The 20,563-nt window shown below is 35.1% G+C and overlaps 1 protein-coding gene and 1 pseudogene across 1 annotated transcript; one reads left to right on the top strand and one right to left on the bottom strand.

The window, feature by feature from the left end:
- LOC149062665 (uncharacterized) overlaps positions 1-20,563 on the top strand; it is a 410,648-nt pseudogene that overhangs the window by 145,099 nt on the left and 244,986 nt on the right.
- LOC149062678 (uncharacterized) lies at positions 13,724-15,620 on the bottom strand. The gene has a single exon (XM_089215174.1). It carries the CDS (start codon positions 15,615-15,617, stop codon positions 13,749-13,751), a length of 1,869 nt encoding a protein of 622 aa, XP_089071300.1. The 5' UTR covers positions 15,618-15,620; the 3' UTR covers positions 13,724-13,748.

The following is a 20,563-nucleotide window of genomic DNA, read 5'->3' on the forward strand; positions in this document are numbered from 1 at the left end:
GGTCGAAGCTAGTTTCCCAGAGGGGGCACGGCATGGTCTGGGGGGGAGGATGGTTGAGCGTTACTATTGTTTTGATATTGTGGTCTATTGTAGTTGTTATTACGGGGGGGGTATCGATTTTGATTTTGAGGGCCGGAATGGGAGTAAGATTGTTGTTGTTGAGAATTGGGACGAGAACTATTGTTAGAATTACTATTGTTACTATGATTGTTTTGAGGGACATTGGAACGTTGAAGGTATGTGAGCTGTTTGATTAATTCGTTAGTGGTGAGAATTCGGAGTCCCCTGAGGGCTAAGGATACGTTATATGAAAAATGTGAGGTAATTTGGTCCACCATTTCCATCTGGTCGATAGGGGGTTGAAGATGACGTGCTCGACTTATCCAGTCCATGGCATGCTCAGACATAGTGGCCTCATCGCGGTGATAGTGGGGACGATATAACTCGTTACGTATTGAACGCTGTAAACTTTGAGACCAGAAATAGTCTCTGAACAGTTCTACAAAATCATTGTAATTGGTGGGGGGAGGAAGGAGGGTGTTATACCAAAGCAAAGCTTTGCCAGTAAAGTTATCACTGATAAAATTAATTTTCACTTGGTCGGAAGCATTGTGCATCAAGAAATATTGATCGACCTTATCGAGGAAATCAGCGGGGTGAGTGGGGGAAAGCTGACCGTTATACTTAGGGATGCGGTGGGGGTCTAGAGAGATAGCAGAAGTATGAGATAGATTATTGGAAAAGTTACTATTGTTTGAGAGGTTTGGCTCAGTTTGACAATTTTGAATGGCTGAGATTGAATTATTTGGAAGACTATTGTTTTTGGAAATATCAGGCAAGATTGTTGAAGAGAGAACGTTAGGAGGGGCGAGTGATTGAGTTAATCTCGGGGGTAATGAAGACTTTAGTTGAGGGGGGCATTGATATGTTGAGGATTTGGTTGAAGGAGGGGGGTTGATGGAAGTATTTTGAAGTCTATTCTCTAGGGCCGCCAGTCTTGAAGCTTGACCTTCGGTGATACAGACCCGGTCTGAAAGGGATTGGATTTGTGTGTTGATGCTACGCTGTACACTGTTTGTGTGGTTCATACTTTGAGTTAAGGTGGTGGAATGGGAATTATCGTTACTGGCTATACACTCGGCAATGTTGCCTTGTATTGCAACGAATTCAGTATGTAAATTAGTTTGCACTTGTGTCAACTTGGACGTTATATCAGCATCAACCTCATCTATGCGGGTACACAGGTCGTGAAATTTTTGATCATATTCGACAAACCGATCTGCGAAAGAGTCGAGTTGCCTATGGAACACTTGATTCATGTCATCAATCTGTCGTTGTAGGGAGGCTAAGGATGGGGGAGTCGTTTCAGATAGGGAGAGGTCGTCCTCATTGGGGTTCTCCATAGTGAGATCGAAATCAGTAGCAGGGAGTATGGGAGAGTGATAATAGCTTGACGGATTGTACCTATCAGGCGGTTTAGTCTTGCGCTGACCAGCACTATACATGTAGTGGTTAGGTTAAGAAAGAACGCAAAACGAATAAACACAGGGGTTTTTCAGCTACGGGGTGTTCACTGTAACCGAGGTAGCACAGTAGGCAGAGAAGTTACAACATGTATATAATAGTAATAAAATAGAATAGTTATAAAATAATTATAAGGGTTAAGGGGATAAGGCCTTTAATACAATACTGATAATAAAATATTCACTTCTGAGAAAAGAAAATAACAAACCAAAATATTTATAATGTTTATGAGTCACAATTCAAATAAAATAGTGAACTAAATAATAACAGGTATGGATTGCTTGAACGACATAGCAACAAAACAAGAAGAATTCTTAAATAATATACTAAGGGGACGTACACCTGTACTAATGATACTTTAATTATAGAAAATTTATTAATGACAGAATAACAAACTGGTCCAAGTACTAAGGTAGTACCATACAGTGAGCAACTCCGGCACCAATAAGAGAAGAAACACAAAATAAATTAATAATAATAATAATAGGTTCAACTGTACCGTTGGATGTGTATGGCACCACGTGCGAGTGGGATAACTTAAGTTAAGGATATTACAAGAAGCGTAGTAACACCGTATTGAATATTAATGAAATTTAACCTAATAAATAATAATAGTATATAATACTATATCAGATAATATTGTAAGTGTGAACCAAAGTCACAAGAATATTTTAATTTGCTTTGGGATATAATAATAGTGGGACCCTAGTCGGGGCGAAGCTACCGGGCTAACCAACTTCTTATACAGCATCTCAGTTATCAGTGAGGATATAATAATTTTAAAATAATAAGGGGAATTATTTAGATAATGGTTGGGAGAACCTACTTATGTTATCTAAAGGGGAATATATTGTTTATTAACCTTGTATAAAGACTAATCATAGTAATATTTTAATTGAATTTAGGGAGAGCATTATAATAATATAAACCTGGGCGTTAAGGGGACATTGTATTAAATATTTACTAATGGTAAGGTATATGGAAAAACAAAATTTTAATTATTGTTGTAGTGAACATTGTTCTGATACTTTTGTGGATAAATAAAATAGTAATTTCATTTTTTTTTTTTTTTAAATAATTTTATTATATGATAATAATTTGTTTTAACCACCAAGGCATACATGTGTTCTAAAGGAACATAATATAATAATAAAATTAACTTTTGCCATGAGACAGAAAGAATATAGTAATCCGCAGATTTACAATATAGTATAATAATAAAATTAATCTTTGTCATGAGACATAAGAAATGTAATAATCCGTAGACTTAAAACATAATAGAATAATAATATAATTGACCATGTGGTCTTGGGGAAAGTGTGTAAATTATCGCAGCCTTATCATGTATAAAAAGTTCCTAACTATGTTATGTGGGGGAGGAATACGGGTCTAGGGAAACTATCAAGGGGGGTCATACAAGGGGAAAAATATTATAACTATACCAAAAGGGAAAGAGACGGGTCACCAGCAGTGTTCGGTCGTCCAGTCGCCGCAGCTGTCAGCATATACCGCCACTGTCAAAGCGCCGCTGCCGCTTCCAATCCGGCACACACACCAGCAGGAACAATTTCTGAAATGATTAATTGGATAATAAACATTGTCATGGGGGGGGAACTTAAGAATAATAATAAGTTAATATTTACCTTGGTAGTATAACATTTTTTTTTTTTTTTTTTTTTTTTTACAAAATATATCAATATAACAGTATTTTTTTTTTTTTTTTTTTTTTTTTTTTTTTACCAAAAGTAAATAATTAATAACATGACTATCATTAAGTTAACAACATAATAAAATATCTCTCTAGGAGACTAATATAGTCACGTTTTGAATAAAATATAAAAAAAAACTTTGAGAGGTTTGGGGAGTAATAATAATAAGGATTTTAGGAGATTTAATTAAAATGTGTTTGTGTCACAGAAGAATAATAGTATTTTAAGATGAAAGTGGATAAGAAATGTTGCCATGCCATGTGCTTGTCATAAGGGAATTTTTTTTTTTTTTTTTTTTTTTTTTTTTTTTTTTTTTATACATGTTTTATATACTGATATTGCCATTTTTATTATAGAAATTTATATTTTAATAATTTTAAGTGATAATTTTATTAAGGGACAGAGAGAGAAAGAAAAAAAAAAAAATATTTATTAGTTATATAGGGAGTTGTCCTGTCACGGTCGCCATATGTGAGATTCTGGTAGTTTTCGAGGCTACCAAAAACCACCCACGACCGAAGGGGAACACTTCGGGCGTGACCTATGAGCCGCACCGCGTGATGACCCCAGGGGCCAAGTCGGTGGAACTCATAGGCTTTGAACACGCATTGGCGAATGAACGCCAAAGATTTATTAAAAGGGGAAATAAACAAAAAAAAATAGAACATTAATAAATAATAAGACTACAGAATATTAGGGTAATAATAATAGAGATTTTTTAATAAACATGATGGTAATACTATGGGAATACAGAATTATAATAATATGTGGCTCCCGCACACAATAACACAGTAGTTGATCGTTAATATTTTAAATAACAATTTTGTTGACACATGGCAATTACGGGAATATTTCTAATAGGGAAAAGAATAATTTGGCGCACACGACAAGTGCGTATAAAGGATTAATAAGTGCAAATGTAGGTCGGCCCACGAGGTCCGCCGACACCTAGGGTGCTTTTAATATATATATAATGTTCGTAATAAAAATAATCTGACGACCGTAGGGTTACCGCCTACATTGCGGAAGGTTGGAATAATAGGAAGGACATGGCGCCATGCGCGGTATTATAAAACAATATAATAATAATATAAATAAAAAGGGTATGGGGGAATATGGTGGTATATTACTGATGCTGAATAATGATGACTTGAGCCGTGGAAGGTGTGGTTGTGGCATTGCTCCGCCCGGCATCGGGCCCATGGTGGTCGCCTAGCCCATCATGTTGGTCGATGCAAACGGTGTGGATGAAACAACACGCAGACAATATTATGTCGATTCGGCCGGGTAGACGGGTATATCACGTGGTGACGTAGACAACAAAAAAAAAAACTGTAGTGCAACTTGAGTTGGACGTCTAGTCATAAAGACGTTGGACATAAAAGTGAAAAAATGACCAGTATAGTGAGCCGCCGATATCCAGTCGCTGGTCGGTGTTGTCTCATTGATATCGTAGCGGGGAAGATCAGGGTAGGTATATTGCGGGACTTTTACAATAGTAATATGGATAATTTATATAATTGCACTGCGGCGAGTACCCCGACGGACGTGACAGAGGCACCGACACCGGTGCGCTGTGGTGACGACGGTGAACACTGCTGCAGGTGGGGAGGTCGGGGATCATTTATTACATAACATAGTTCATAATAATAGTTGCATGCGATAGGTATAATAATAATAATGGCTCTAGTACCCAACAGGTACGCTCAATGTTAATATAATTGATAATATGAGGAAAGGTATGTTTAGGGGACTATGATAATGATATTAAGTAGTAACAAAATTCTGTGACGTTACATTATGTCTCTCAACAAAATAATATTTTGGTCAGACTCATCAATAGTGATTGGTTGGATTCAAAGTGATGAGCCAAGTAATAGCTGGAAAACATTCGTTGCCAACCGTATTGAAGAAATACGAGAATTAACGACTAGTTACGTATGGAAACACGTACAAGGATGTGACAACCCGGCTGACCATATATCACGAGGGCTAAGTGTCAACGAGTTAATTAACTGTAGTCAATGGTGGTCAGGACCACAGTGGCTAGCATCACCAGAGTCGGAATGGCCAGACGTAATCATCGGAGAAAAAATAACTGAACCTACTGAACGACGCAAAGAGCTAAGCATCCTACAAGTTAGTCTAAATAAAACAATTGACTTTATAGAGATACTTGGAAGATTCTCAAAGTTAGAACGACTTTACCGAAGTACTGCCTATTTGTTTCGAGGGGTTACAATAAAAAGGGAACGAGTGATTGGAGAAATTATATCCAAAAAAATCGAAAAGAGTTCACACTTTTGGATAAAAATAATTCAAAACGCATCGTTCAATGAGGAAATAGCTGAGTTGTATGTCAGGCAATCATTTACCAAGCACAATAGCAAATTAAATTCTCTAAATCCGTTTTTAGATAGTCATGGAATACTGAGAGTAGGTGGCCGATTGCAAAACGCTAATGAGCCATATGACGCACGACATCCAATAATTCTACCGGCTGATTCACGGTTATCTGAGCTTCTCGTGGAACATGAGCATCGTAGGCTACTACACGCAGGTCCCCAACAACTAATTGCAAGTCTTAGAAGAAGTTACTGGATTCTTGGGATACGTCGTATAGTTCAAAAGATCATTTTTAATTGTAATCCGTGTTATCGATGGAAGGTTGAAGGTAGTCAACAGATTATGGGATCATTGCCAACTGAACGTGTTGTTCCATCGGCAGCTTTTCATATATGTGGCGTGGATTATGCTGGCCCATTCAAAATGCGATATGGTCCTCCACGATCCAAACAAATATTCAAGTCTTATATTGCAATTTTCGTCTGTTTTTCGACCAAAGCAATTCATATGGAATGGGTCGATGATCTGACTTCCGACGCATTCATAGCTACCTTAAAGTGTTTTATAGCAAGAAGAGGTAGTCCATTAAAAATATATTCGGACAACGGGTGTAACTTCGTAGGAGCTGCTGCGCAACTAAAAAAATTCCTGGCATCCACGGATTTAAAACAACAGCTACATTAATATGCCGCTCATTCAATGATAAGTTGGTCATTTATTCCTCCTCATGCTCCACATATGGGTGGCTTATGGGAAGCGGGAGTAAAGTCTATGAAATTTCATTTGCGCAGGAGTTTAGGAGAAACGACACTTAGTCAGAGAGAAGTCACAACGTTATTAGCACAGATTGAAGCTGTGTTGAATTCACGACCGTTAATAGCTGCTTCTACTGACCCCAATGACCTAGAAGTTCTAACCCCAGGGCATTTCTTAATCGGAAAACCATTGACAGCCATCCCACAGCCCTCCTACTCTTCGATAAAAAGCTACAAGGTAAGATGGCATAAGATACAGCAGCTAGTACAACAATTCTGGCAACGATGGCGAACAGAATATCTACAATCCTTACAAATACGTAAAAAATGGCAAAAACCTAAACCAAATTTACAAATTGGCGACCTTGTTCTCATCCGAGAGGATTTCGAAACTCCACTAACATGGAGTGTGATCATTTCACAAAGGAAATGATGAGTTGATTAGAGTGGCAACGATTAAAACTCAGACTGGTGAAGTTAAACGACCAGTACATAAACTTTGTTTACTGCCTAATCAATAACCAAATCATTAAACCCGTCAAGGGTTTAATGGGGGCCGGAATGTTGCCGCGTCAACGCAAAACCAATATTAGTGCGTTTATCATTGATATACATAACAACACGGCGGCGACTTGTCTGTCTTCCTCTCCCTCTTCTTCGTCCCCAACCTTCCTGTCCATACACCACTCCGTCGTTAATTGTTTTAAATATTATCATTGTTTTTTTTTTTTTTTTTTTTATTCTCTTTGTGTTATACGCTATCAATATACAATTATTGTTCGGCTCTTTCCGTATCAATTATGATAATTATTATTATCGTTGTTATTAATTATTACTCTGGTCGAAAAATCGTCATCGCTTAAATTTTGTAATATATCATCGTATGTTTTTGTCGCAAGTTAAATTGTATTAGGTCAATGCGACTGAAATAGTATATTATTATAATGTTTCCTTGTGTGTCATTGTGACAGAATTTTGTATATTATATATTTATATATCTCGAGGAAAGACATCACCGGGTTTATCTTACTGATACAATAAATATCATCCACAACGAATTGTGCACGTGAGTTATATTTATTCATGTGAATTATTTGTATTTCTTCGTCATTGAGACATACACCGATCGTCGGTGTTCATCCACAAATTCGAAGTCGACAAGGGGTGTTTGTTGCGTAAGACCGCCAGTACCCGCTGTGGTATGTGAGAGGCCGCCCAGGTCTTCGAGTCCCTCTACTGAGTCTACCGCATCCGTTCCAGAGTCAAGTGTGCTCACTGCGTAAGACCGCCAGTACCCTCCGTGGTATGTGAGAGGCCGCCCAGGTCGTCAAGTCCATCTCCAGTGTCCTGTCCATTAACATCACGCATCATCATCATATTAAATTTAAGTCTAGTTTTAAGTCATAGTCCATTATATGTGCGCTCGGTGGTCATTGCACCAAACCGATTTCGACCACCGAGATTCCCCCCCTAGTTTAACTAAACTCATCTTCCCGACTCCCGTGCATAAACTCAACGTCCTTATCCCCATAGAAATAATTGTACCCTTCCTGTGAGTCGTCGTCGTATCTAGTGCTGCCTACGTCATCAGTACCAGGCAGTGTACATTGAGTTGCCTATATTCAATACACAAGGCGTCTTAGTATACTAATTGTCTTCTGATAGATATCAGATCTTGTTCTGTCATCGTCAGCATTATTATTATCAATACTATCGTAACAAGCCCAGCGGGCAACAGTAATAAAAACATAATCTTTAGAATAATTAATTATATTAATTCATATTTTTATAAACTAAAATGAGAAAAATCAATCAATGTATGGTACATTTCAATAAATTATAATAACAGTTATATAGTTACTATACACAAAAACCAATAGAATATAAATTAAAATTTTTTACTGACTATGATTATACCAAATGCAGTCAAAGTATAATATATTTGAATTTGTTTTACATAATAATGATAATTTCAAAATGCTAATAATAATACAAATTATTTTAAGACAAGATGTTAAACACTTAAACATAAACATAATTATAATTAGTTAACATTACTATTTTAACTTAAATGATCAAAAAATTCAGTCAAAATAAAGTACATTTCGATTTGTTTCACTTAAGAGGACGCTTAAGAGTTATGTGAATTTTCAAATATTCACACGTAAATAATGTTCTTACCTATAAGTTTGATAATGGGTTAATTCACTCTGATACCAAAACTAACAGCACACTATTGAATCTAGCGAACAAAAATTTACTATGCAGTATGCATGAAGACGGAGACAACACATGCAGGTGTAGCGTCCTCTTAATAAATAATAATAATAAAAAAAATTAATAATTGAAAAATGCTAATAATATACAAGTGTTAATGATTAGGTAAACAAAAAATCAGTCTCAAGATGCCCTATGTCATCAGTCTTCTAAGTTTCTGCAATTTTTGTAGTTGTGCTTTTGCTTTTCGTTTTTTTTTTAATAAGTTTGAATGTTGGTTCAAGTATTTCATTCTAATAAAAATTCTCTGTTTTATATAGGCTTGAATTACAGGTTTGTATTTTTCCTCAATTTCCATATGACGGAAAATTTTAATGGTTAGATATCTTACAACTCCAAGCTGTTTAGGAATTTGATCTTTTGTTATTTTTTTAAACAGTCTTTCAATTCTAATAAATTTGTTTTTGAAATCTTGACTGGGTACAATTAAACCACCATAGGATAAATGATGTATCCATGTTGGTATTTGATAATCATGTTCTTGTGTGAGTTCTAAATTACATTGTGTTGTAGTCGCACCAAGTTCTGGAAACTGTAATTTATATTTTTTGGCAACCCAACCTGCCAAATATTCTATAGCATCTTCTTCCATTTCATACTTATTTTGGCCAATTGCTTGTAGAGATTCGCTATCACTCTCCGTACTACTTCCACTTTTTTCTAAATTTTCTACATTGTTTATTTTTAAGTTAATTTTTTTAAAAGTAGTAGCAACCATAAATTCTTTATCATAGACGTGTGATGTATTTGTTTGGTTGGAAGTAATACCAGGATTTTTTCCTATAATATGTAAACAACAATTATTAAATAAGCAATTTTAAATCAATTAATTTAATTTTTTGTCAACACCTAATTTTTGAGAACAATAAATTGGTAGGATAAGAAAATTCATAAAAGGAAACCAAAAATAACAGAATTATTTCATTGCTACAAATATGATTTTTAATGTACCGAGTAGCCATTAGGTAATGTACATTATATTACTTCACAACACTGGCAATAAAAGCAATACAAATTTTAAATTACATACTAATAAGTAATATTACCTGTCTAACTGCTTGGTCTGCTATAAATTAAGGGCATACAGAAAAATATGCAACTCCTACAACTTCCGAGCCCTAGCTATTACTAATCATCATTGTTAAAATGATCTGAACATATGAATGATGAGCTAGGATTCCATTTATCTGCACGTTTACATTTTTGTATCCACTGTTTTTGATAAAACAGTTCTTTTGGAAACCTAAATATAAGAAATATTTTTAAATTACATAATTAGATGAACTAGGTAGGTATAGTATAGGGCAATTTTAAAAGTAGTATATTAATTTCTTATTTCAGATATAAAAGTAACTTAACTACCAACATTTAAGTTTAAGTTTACATTTCAGAAAAGTACCTAATAAGTAATTGTAATTTTATTACTTTTGAAGTATTTTGCTCAAGATTGGCTAAGTCTACACATTAATTTATTCAAAGTATAAATAGAAATTAATTAAAATACCGATATAATTTAGACAACAAACGATACACTGTGTCACTGTGTACACCAAAAAATTTAAATGTTTACATATTTAGGTAATGGAAATTTCTACTAAAACTGTATAAAAATAAACATTAAACAGCCACTAAAAATTTTCTTCAAAACAAATTTATTATGAGCTTAAAAGTGAACAAACATTTTATAATATTGTATAGATAACTATGATATTACTTTAAATTCATACAAATTGATAAATATTGATTTCATAATAATACACTTAACAAATTTAATCATTTTGTTGTATTTGCTTAGTTATTTGAAATTAACTGTAAAAACATAAAAATAAAATATATTTACCTGTAGAATGAAATATCAGTTCTCCCTTCACGTTTCGATTTTGCAGAATAATTAACGCAAGTAGACACCGCGCAAACGGATCCACCTTTAGAGTTATTCATTTCTTTCGTTCTGTTCGTAGCCATATTGAGTAAGTAATTATTCAAATCAAAAACGCTTTTTAATTCAATAAATAAAACAAAACTACGAGAAAGGCATATAAACATATGAAATACTTGTTATCGTTTTATAGTTTGTACGACGATGACGTCAGAGCGTCAATTTCTCCCACTCCTGTTTTTTCGATATTTTCAAAATGAGGCAACCTGTCTATTCTATTAACCTTGGGTTTGACCGGGGAAGGTCTAATTGGATGGACTGATTAACTGAATGGACTGAATGGACGAGTTCAACAGTGCAGGTGCCGACAAGAAAATAATATCGGTAAAAATAAAAAATGATAATCAGCATTTTTAAATATCCCTTATCTTAATATCCCTATCTTATTTAACTGTGTTATTATCACGGATGATAAAAATTATATAATTATTAATTATTAAATTATAATTGGTAATATTATTACTAATAAATTAATTAATGTGTAGAAAACAAAGATGTTTTTTGTTTTTTACGAATGGTGATTTACCATGTTACATAGTAATGATCACTGAACTATAGTTAGGTAATAGGTGTATGGTGCTATGGACTAGCGTCCCGCATTGTCTAGTTCACGGTCAACTAGGTACCAGCCGAACCAAGATAGGGTAGGATGCGACCAACTTTGTAATTATAAGAGAGAAAGCATTTCGTGGAAATCATTAACGTTAGGGCAACACGTAATCATGTGGTTAGACGACTATGAAAGATCGTTGATAGGTGTGCACAGGATGTGGGGTTATGCATCATTACAAAAGTTACAAGAAACAATGTCATAATGTATTATTATAATGTATATTTTTTCATAATAATAATAATGTTAATAATAATATAAATTATCGAAGTCTGTAGCCGCATGGGATACGCATTTAGCTCGTACGTGGGCGAGTGGCATTTCCGTCAATCTAGATAACTTTACCACATCCGTGAGAACAGCGACAAGAGCAAGTAGACTATGGGGAGTAGAGGGTAGCACTATATAAGGGACCCCGAAACGGCCTGTATTCAGACGCGACTTGACCAGACTAGCCAGAGCACCTTCACGCCAGTCTGTTGTTTAATTTAATTCATTGGACTTAGAAAATTTCTTATAAACAATATTTTGAACTTAGAAAATATTCGAATCAAACCGAATTTATTCTATCATTCAGAATACTTAACTTACATTCAGCTTTCATGTTATAAATAAATATATGTTTTATCACAATAAATAAACAATTAATCTAATTAAGAAGAATTCTACGTTGTGTAATTAACTCAAGAGTCACCTTCCAAACATCATCCTTGACTACTGATACCTGTAGGCGACGTGATCACTACATCTGGCGCAGTCGTGTACGGAACTACTAGTATTATTATAATATCACTACATCTGGCGCAGTCGAGTACGGAACCCTAAGAAGAACATCAAAAAATTCAAGAGGAGAAAAAGCAGAATTTTTCGCAAAAAAAATAAATTTTTTCGAAAATTTTGAAAAATTCCACAACTTCGAGTCAAGAATTTCACGGAGGCAGTTCGACAGAATCACCGTTGGGGAACTGATCACTTTCCAACAACTCCGAGGGTCAAAAGAATCTACGTAGAGGTCAACAGTCGATAGCGCAGGAAAATCAGCTTCAGTCAAGATGAACCAAAATACGAAGACGACAGTATTGTGAGTTATAATTTTTGTGTAGTATTTAAGAGAATTTTTTTGTAAGCTTTGTGGGGTCGCGTCTCCTTTAGACTTTTTAGGATCTATCGTATAAAACACTTTTGGTGTGTGCACCTACACCACCATTAGAACATTAAATTCATAAATATATTATTTTTATATATAAATATAAATTAAATGATAAACTCATATAATATATATACGTTTAATGAATATTATTGATTAATAATATAATAAAATAAACAGGCACAAAAAAAAAACCTAGGTAAAATAAAATAAAAAGATAACGTTATAACGAGAAATAATTGAGTATTGATAAATGAAAATAAGTGAATTGATAATTTTGAAGAATATTAAAGGATATATATATATAAATAATTGAGAATAATTGAGATTTTTAGTAAGGCAAGAAATAAGACCTTAGATTATAAAGTAATTGGGATATTGATAATTATGATTTTTTGAGAAGGCAAGAGGTAAGACCTTATGATATATAGTAATTGAAATAAATAATAGTGATTTTTTTGGAAGGCAAGAGGTAAGACCTTATATGTTGATAATTGAGAATTAATTTGGAATTTTAGAAAAGGCAAGAAAATAAGTCCTTAGTTTTATGAATAAATATTGAGAATAATTATGAGATTTTGTTGAAAAAGATATATATAATGTGTGCGCGCACAGTTTATTGAGAATAGATATTGAATATATAGTAACAAGGAAATTATAGAAAAATGATGAATAAATGATAAATGATATATGATAAATGATAAATGATAAATGGTAAATGATAAATGGTAAATGAATAATTGAAGTATAGAGAAAATAATTGAGAATAATAAGAAATAAAATTTTGAAGTGAAAGAAAGTAATATTAGGACCGGTCCGAATTAATTTTAAATAGTATATAATATTAGATATAAAATAATATATAATATTAGATAAATATAATAGCATAAATATAGTCCACATTAAGTAAAAATAGTATAATAAATAAATTAAAGTAGTCTAGAATAAGTTATAATAGTGTTATGATTTTACACAACAATATAAAATAACGTACGCAAAATAATTAAATAAAAATTATATTTTATTATTTACTACGGCTAATAACAATGTATCGGTTCAGACGTAATTATAAGACTGACTGGCCTCCCGTATAGTGTATTGTACGACGACGCTCCGTGTCACAATCAAAATCCTGTGTCAGCGGATTCCACGGTCTAGCCGTCGCACAACACACTATTCCTGATGGTCTTACAAAATATCATGTAGAATAATATTCATTATATTATTCATATTTATAATAATCAGATTCAGGGGTTCGTAACACCCCCCAGACTAAATGAAACACGGGGGTCCTATGACCACCGAGTTTCACCCAATCCCAAGTGTCTGCGAGGATCCGAAATGTTCTGAGGAGGTCAGTGCATTACAGTAAGAGAAAAAAAAATAAAATAAAAGTTACAAATTGTACAAATTTAAATAAAATTACTGAATACAATTAATTTTATACTTGAATTTCAACCTGACTACTACTTGATTTACTATCTGGTATTTCAGGGTTGTATGTTTTAATACGATTAATTCTTAGTTTATAAATTATTATGCTAATTGTAATGGCGAAAAATATAGAAAATACATAAATAATTATTACATAAAATTCAATTCTTAATATTAATAGAGGTTCTGAGGAAACGTGTGGAAGCTTACTAATATCAGATGCTATGTTTGCTAAATGGTTAAGATCTTTAATTGGGATGTTGCTCGTAACGTTCTGGGGCAAAACATTCTTAACAGATTCTTCCAATTTTTTCATTAAGTTATTTTTATTATCTGGTATAATATCATACTGGGTATTCTTAATTGATCGATTAGTTGTGAAAAGTATAGAATTTCCTATGTGGATTTTACATAAGGGAGATAAAGTCAGCCTTCCTACCCTTGAAATCTCAATTTTAGATGTTTGTGGTGAATTCTGGCAAGTTATAGTTCCTATCTCGGTTTGACTATAATATATCCAGGAGTTGGTTTGAGATAATTTATGCCAAATTGGTGAATGTAGGGATAAAAACTTGACTTTGCAATTATTCGAGCTTGATTGGTGATTTGTGATTAGTGAGATAGCACATAACCCGGATGTTGCACTATGGTGGATTTGTTGAATGTCCTTACAGATCTTGTAGGGTGTTGCTTGTATACATTTTTCCCATTGTTCTAATCTTAGCGTTAGGAAATGTTCATTGTCTCTGCTAAATCCTATATAGTTTAATTCTGGATCGATTAGTATTATTGTATTCCCATTGTATTGTATTGGTAATGGTATCGGTTGATACATAGTATACTCATCGCTGGAAATTAAAGGAATTTCCATAACATATATTAAATAATTATTTTTGTGAATTATGGTGATTTCGGATAATTTGTAAAATTCGATTAGAGTTTCAGTGTTAACTTCCAATGGAAGAGCATTTCCGATAGGTATTTCCATTTTTATTTCTAGCAATTCTCTGTATAGCTTTTGTGGTGTGAACATACTAGTGTGTAATTTTCCGTCTACTGCTGCATTTAATACGGCTACGAGGTTCTGAGTTTCATATGCATACTTGTTCAATATTACTTCAAATGTAAAAACTTGTTCTAATATTCTGGTTTTAAATTCTAGTTTATTAATGTTTTGAATACTACTATTTGTTTGTTGTTGTAAGAAATGAAGGTTTTCCTCCAGCTTTTGTTGTTGTTTTTCAATTTTCTGTGTAGTATGATTTGCTTCTGTTTGTGCTATTCTTATCTTCTCTGGTATCAAGTTTAGGCTGTTAGCTTTGGTTCTGTTTAACTCTATTATTTTGCTTATTATGAATTCAATATCGATTGTTGAGCACATGCCATGTAGAACGTTGGCCACACGCCTAAAGGCAGATCGCAATCCTCGGCGAATCCTAGTGTCTTCTGTCTGTTTATAACCAATGGCTAACATCAAACTACGATGATTTGTGTCAATTTCATTTAAATAGGGTAATGTTGCTCGAGAAAACTGTTGTAGGAATAGTTCACAAGTGTTAGATATTTCCAGGCTTCCAAAATGTTCTGTCATTTCCTTACAAATATCCGTAGTTGCTTCGTAGTATTTCATTATCATGGCGTATTTCGAAATGAATGTATCGAGATCGAGGTAAGTTACCAAATTCCAACTGAGATGTGATAATCTAATATCTCCATGTGACTCATAGTACAGTCCTTGATTGTTTCCAAAAGATGTTACATTAAACATTGGTGTGAATGCTCTGTTAAAATCACTCATTTCGAGATTCTTGATTGAAGATTGTATAGGTTGTAGAGTGATCATGCTAATTCTGAAACATAGTTTAATTCCTTTCATGAAACTTTTTAAACAAATTTTTGTGCAGAGTTACTAGTGTGTTCCCTTTTTGTATTGTTAGATTTGGAGAGTCTGGGTGAGATTCTATAACAATATAGGGTCCTAGCCATTTCGGTGCTAGTTTCCCTTTGCTTTGCTTTTCTTGCATCATTACTTTGTCACCAGGGTTTATGTTTAGAGATTTTAGCGTTTGATCGTAACGATTCTTCGATTCAATCTTGCTAGTTTGTAGTTGTGCCTTAGCTAATTGATGAGCTTCCTGCATATTTTTCTTTAATTCATGACAATAATCATTATAATTATACTGGGGTTCCGGAGTCCGAGTAAATGAGTTTGGAACTGTGAGTTTGTTTCCATATACTAGTTCGTAGGGTTGAAATTTCGTAGCAGAATGTTCTGTTGAGTTATGGCAAAACATAGCAAATGGAACATGTGCGTCCCAATTCTGAGGATCTTTATTTGCAAAACTACGCAAGTACTCGCCTAAGGTTCTGTGACTCCTTTCCAATGATCCATTGCTCTGCGGGTGATAAGGGCTTGTCGAAGTCTGTTTGATCTTTAGCTGATTACATACTTCCTTAAAGACTTTACTTAGAAATTCAGTTCCGCAATCTGTGACGAGAGTCTGTGGAAGTCCATGCAGACATACGAATTGAGTAACGAAGTGATGTGCCACAGTATTGGCTTCGTGATTGTACATGGGGACTGCCCATGCGAATTTTGATAAGTCATCCTGTAATGTTAGGATAAATGTGTTTCCGCTAGCCGACTTAGGTAATGGACCAACAATGTCCATGAATATTTTTTCAAAAGGACGAGATGCAGTGGTCGTGACCACCATAGGCTCTTTGATTGTTCGGTTAGTTGTCTTGCTAAGTTGACAAACTGTACATGATAAGACGTAGTTTTTTATCATCCGTCTCATACCTTTCCATTGATATTGTTGAGATATTCGTCGATAAGTACGAGTAATTCCTTGGTGTCCACCCATAGGATTTTCGTGGAATTCTTTCAGTATTTGTAGCTGTTCTTCTTGTGTCGGCTGCTCTTTTACCATCACTTTTATAGTGGTAGTAGAATTCCGGAATATATAGCATAACATGGAGCGAATGGTTTCCCATTTCAATCCTTGCGGACCGCACTCTAAACGCGGCATTGCCAGATGTGGAATTTGTCGTTCCGTGCAGATTTTCTTAAGATTTATGAGACTTTGGAACACGTTTTGGTATGTAGACTTTTGCCAATAGTGTTCTCTTGTGATTAGATAAAATATTGATGTATTTTCTGTGTCTAATGAGGCAATTTCCGTGACGGATTTGTTTAGATTACGCAGTGAGGGGATGTTCCCGAATTTTCTTCGCACAGCTAACGCTAGTCCTTGTGTCATTTTAAAATCTGCCGATACATCTATTACTAGAGATGCATTCAGCTTTTCGTCAAAAATATTCCCTTGGATTTCGAGAACATTTGGTGTAGATTTTTTTTTACTTGAGTCAGCTGTTAAGAAACTATTGTACTCATCTGTTCCTAGTGACTTTGAAGGCTCTGAATGCTCTGGAAGTTGTGATTGAGTTTCTGAGGATGAATTAGGAATTTCTGAAGGTATTACTTGGTTTTCGATGTTTTGAATAGAGTCAGTGGTATTAGTGTTTTGTTGTGCTCTAGTGACAACTCTGTGAATTCTACTAAGAGCGTCGGCATTAGTATTACTTGCTCCCGGCTTGTATTGAATCGTATATTGATATTCTTCTAATTTCAGTCGCCAACGAGTAAGCCTGGAACCAGGGTCCTTTAGATTAAAGAGCCATACTAGTGCGCGATGATCCGTTATGACATTAAATTTTTGTCCAAAGAGATATGGTCGAAATACCTTTATACCCCATACTATACTGGAAAGTTCCTTTTCTGTCGTGTTATAATTAATTTCTGCCTTGTTTAGGGTTCTCGAAGCGTATGCTATTGGTAAATCCTTACCTATTGGACCTTGGGAAAGAACACAGCCTATAGCATAGTTACTGGCGTCACACGTAAGGTCAAAAGGTTTTGTGAAATCTGGGTACTGAAGTATCGGAGATTGGGTTAAACAATTTTTTAATGTTTCAAATGATTGTTGGCACAAGTCACTCCACCTAAACGGAACATCCTTCTTGAGTAATGTTGTTAAAGGTTTTGCGATTTGGCCGTAGTTTTGGATGAATCTTCGGTAGTATCCGGATAACCCAAGAAAAGATTTGATTTCTTTGACGTTTTTTGGTACTGGAAATTTCTGAACACATTCCACTTTTTGAGGGTCTGGTTTTACACTTTCGTCTGTGATTCGATGCCCTAGGTACGTTACTTCCTTTCTGAGGAATTCGCATTTTATGGGTTGAAGTGTTAAATTGTATTGTCTGAGCCTATTAAAAATATCAGTGAGTTTCTGTGTATGGTCGGAGAGATCTTTAGCATATACTATAATGTCGTCAAGGTACACAAAGGCTTTTAATCCATTTAGTCCTAGAAGTACCTTGTTCATTAGTCGTTGAAAAGTTCCGGGGGCACCTTTCAGTCCAAACGGCATGCGTGAGAACTCGTAGTGACCCTTGTCTGTCGAAAAAGCTGTCTTTCCACGATCCGTAGGGTTCATCGGGACCTGATGGTAACCCTGGGCTAAATCTAGGGTTGTATAATACTTTGATTTCCCCAACTGATCCAAAATGTCCGTAATGTTTGGTAGTGGGAAGGCATCTCCCACTGTTACTTGATTTAATTTTCTGAAATCTACGCAGACTCGGTACTTGACTTTTCCATTGATGTCTGGTTTCTTTGGTACCACTAGTAGAGGGGCATTCCAAGGTGAATCACTGTGAGTGATTATTCCGTCCCTTTCTAGTGCTTCCATCTGGTCAGTTATCTCCTGCCGATATCGTTGTGGCAAACGATACGGTTTCTCATTTATTGGTTGCACTGTTTCTGAGGTTCTGATTTCGTGTGCAATCGCCGTAGTTGCCTTAATTTTGTCACCATCTAAAAAGAATATATCTGAGTAGTCGTTGCAGAGTGACAACAAAGAAGATTTCTCTTCTTCATTAAGATGGTCTGTTCGAAGAGCTTCGTGTAAAAGGACTATTCTGTTACGTTTTATCGGAGTTTCTGATTGTTCTTGAATTTGTGTTGTATGCACGTAAGCTTCGTTGAATTCTTCATGAATTAATTGTTCTAGATTAGGGATTCGAATTTGTATAGAATTCTCTGTTGGATTTATTAGTGATAAAAAAACGGCTTTGTTTTTTACTGTGGTGATGCAATTTCCACATGTAATGGACTCTGCTAATTTTTGATTATCAACCAGGATTTGAATATCGTCTGCTGTGCCTGGTGCCGGAACTGCTACAATAATTTCTGTACGTGGTTGTAGTGAAATGCTGGAATGATCCGTGAGTGTTAACTCGTTTGTCTGATAATTTACAATTGCTCCTTGTCCGACTATGAAAGGTTTTCCTAATATTCCTTCGTGTGGCACTGGAAATGAAGGATGTACAACGTGGAATTCAACAGTTCGTTTGTCACCTCCAACTTGAATGTCAAGATTTGTAGATCCTAACGTATGAATACAATGTTCTGTGATCCCTTTTAGTTGGTAAATGGTATTATCGTACACCATTACGTCACCTTTAAGAGCTGAAAGTTTAATTAAGTTTAGATCACTGCCCGAATCGAGCAGAAATCGGATAGATTCTGTATTGGTCTGGAGACTTTGACAGGTAATGTGATTGTCGTTGTCGAGTTTCTGTTTAATGGAAGTCATTAAGACGAATTTTGGAAAGAGACTGCGGCTGTTTTTATACTGCTTGCCGGACGTCCGCCGTTGATGTCCGACTGCGATTGGTTTCCCTGATTTTTCGATACGTTTTCTGAAGTTTCTATTCCCTTTTTAGAATTAACGTATTTTAATTTCCGACACACTTCCTTAGTGTGACCGGGTTTCTTGCAGTATCTACAGGTGATAGTGTTAACTGTAACCCTTGGTGGTTGATTTGTTGAGTTTCCGCTGTTTGATGTACTTGGCTGTGATCGGCAATCCCGTGCCCAATGCCCCATTTTTCCACAATGGAAACATGGTGTAATTGGTTTTTTGTTCGGGGTTTTACCGTGGTGTTGCTTGTTAGGTACTTCATAAAATCGTTTGGATTCTTCGAGAGATTTTCTCACTCTCTCCTCTTCACGTGCTGCCTGTATGGCTTTGTCCAGGGTAGGAGGGTTTCTTGCCTTTATGAAATCTTTAAGATTTCCAAGTCCCTCGATGAATACTTGGATGGTTTGCGCTTTTAAACTATTCTCCAAAGCTGTAGCTGCTTCTAAAGTTTTTCCACTGGTTTCTTGCTCCAGAATGAGTGTCTGTAATGATTCAATGCGTGAAGAGTACGAAGCTACATCTTCATTTGGCCTTTGTTTGCTTGAGTACAGCTCTAGGTATAAATGTGTAGTAGTGCGTTTAGGCTCTAGTGAGTTTTTTAACGTCTCCTTGAGCTCGTTCCAAGTATTAATGGTTCGAAATTTGATTGCTGCTCGAGCTTTATTTGTTAACCTTATCATAATTCCTTGTAACAATCTTGGTTTTGCACGTTCGTTTGCGCACATTATCGCAAACTCGCATTGTTCGAGAAAGACTTCAAGGTCTTCTTGATTGATTCCACTGAAAGTTGAGGGTAAAAGTTTTAGTGCCGCTTCTAGACCTATAGTGTCCACCGCTCCGTCTGATGTGGATAAAGATTCTGTTATCTGCGTCAATTTTTGGACGTTTTCACTCGACGAACTACCTGTGATTTTACTAGGTTCTAATAATGTTTGGCTTCCCCCCTCGTTAGGCTCTATGGTTTGATTCAATATATCGTTATTCATTATGCTATCAGTTAAACTTAATGTCCTATCTACTTCAACTAAGGTTTGGGCAATATTTGTTAAGA

The sequence above is a fragment of the Diuraphis noxia genome, unplaced genomic scaffold (assembly GCF_037042655.1).
Source record: "Diuraphis noxia isolate RWA-SAM2 unplaced genomic scaffold, SU_Dnox_SAM2 contig0001, whole genome shotgun sequence".
Classification (NCBI taxonomy): Eukaryota; Metazoa; Arthropoda; class Insecta; order Hemiptera; family Aphididae; genus Diuraphis; species Diuraphis noxia.

Coding starts and splice junctions, on each gene's coding strand:
- LOC149062678 (XM_089215174.1), bottom strand. CDS start 15,617: ATGAAAGGAATTAAACTATGTTTCAGAATTAGCATGATCACTCTACAA.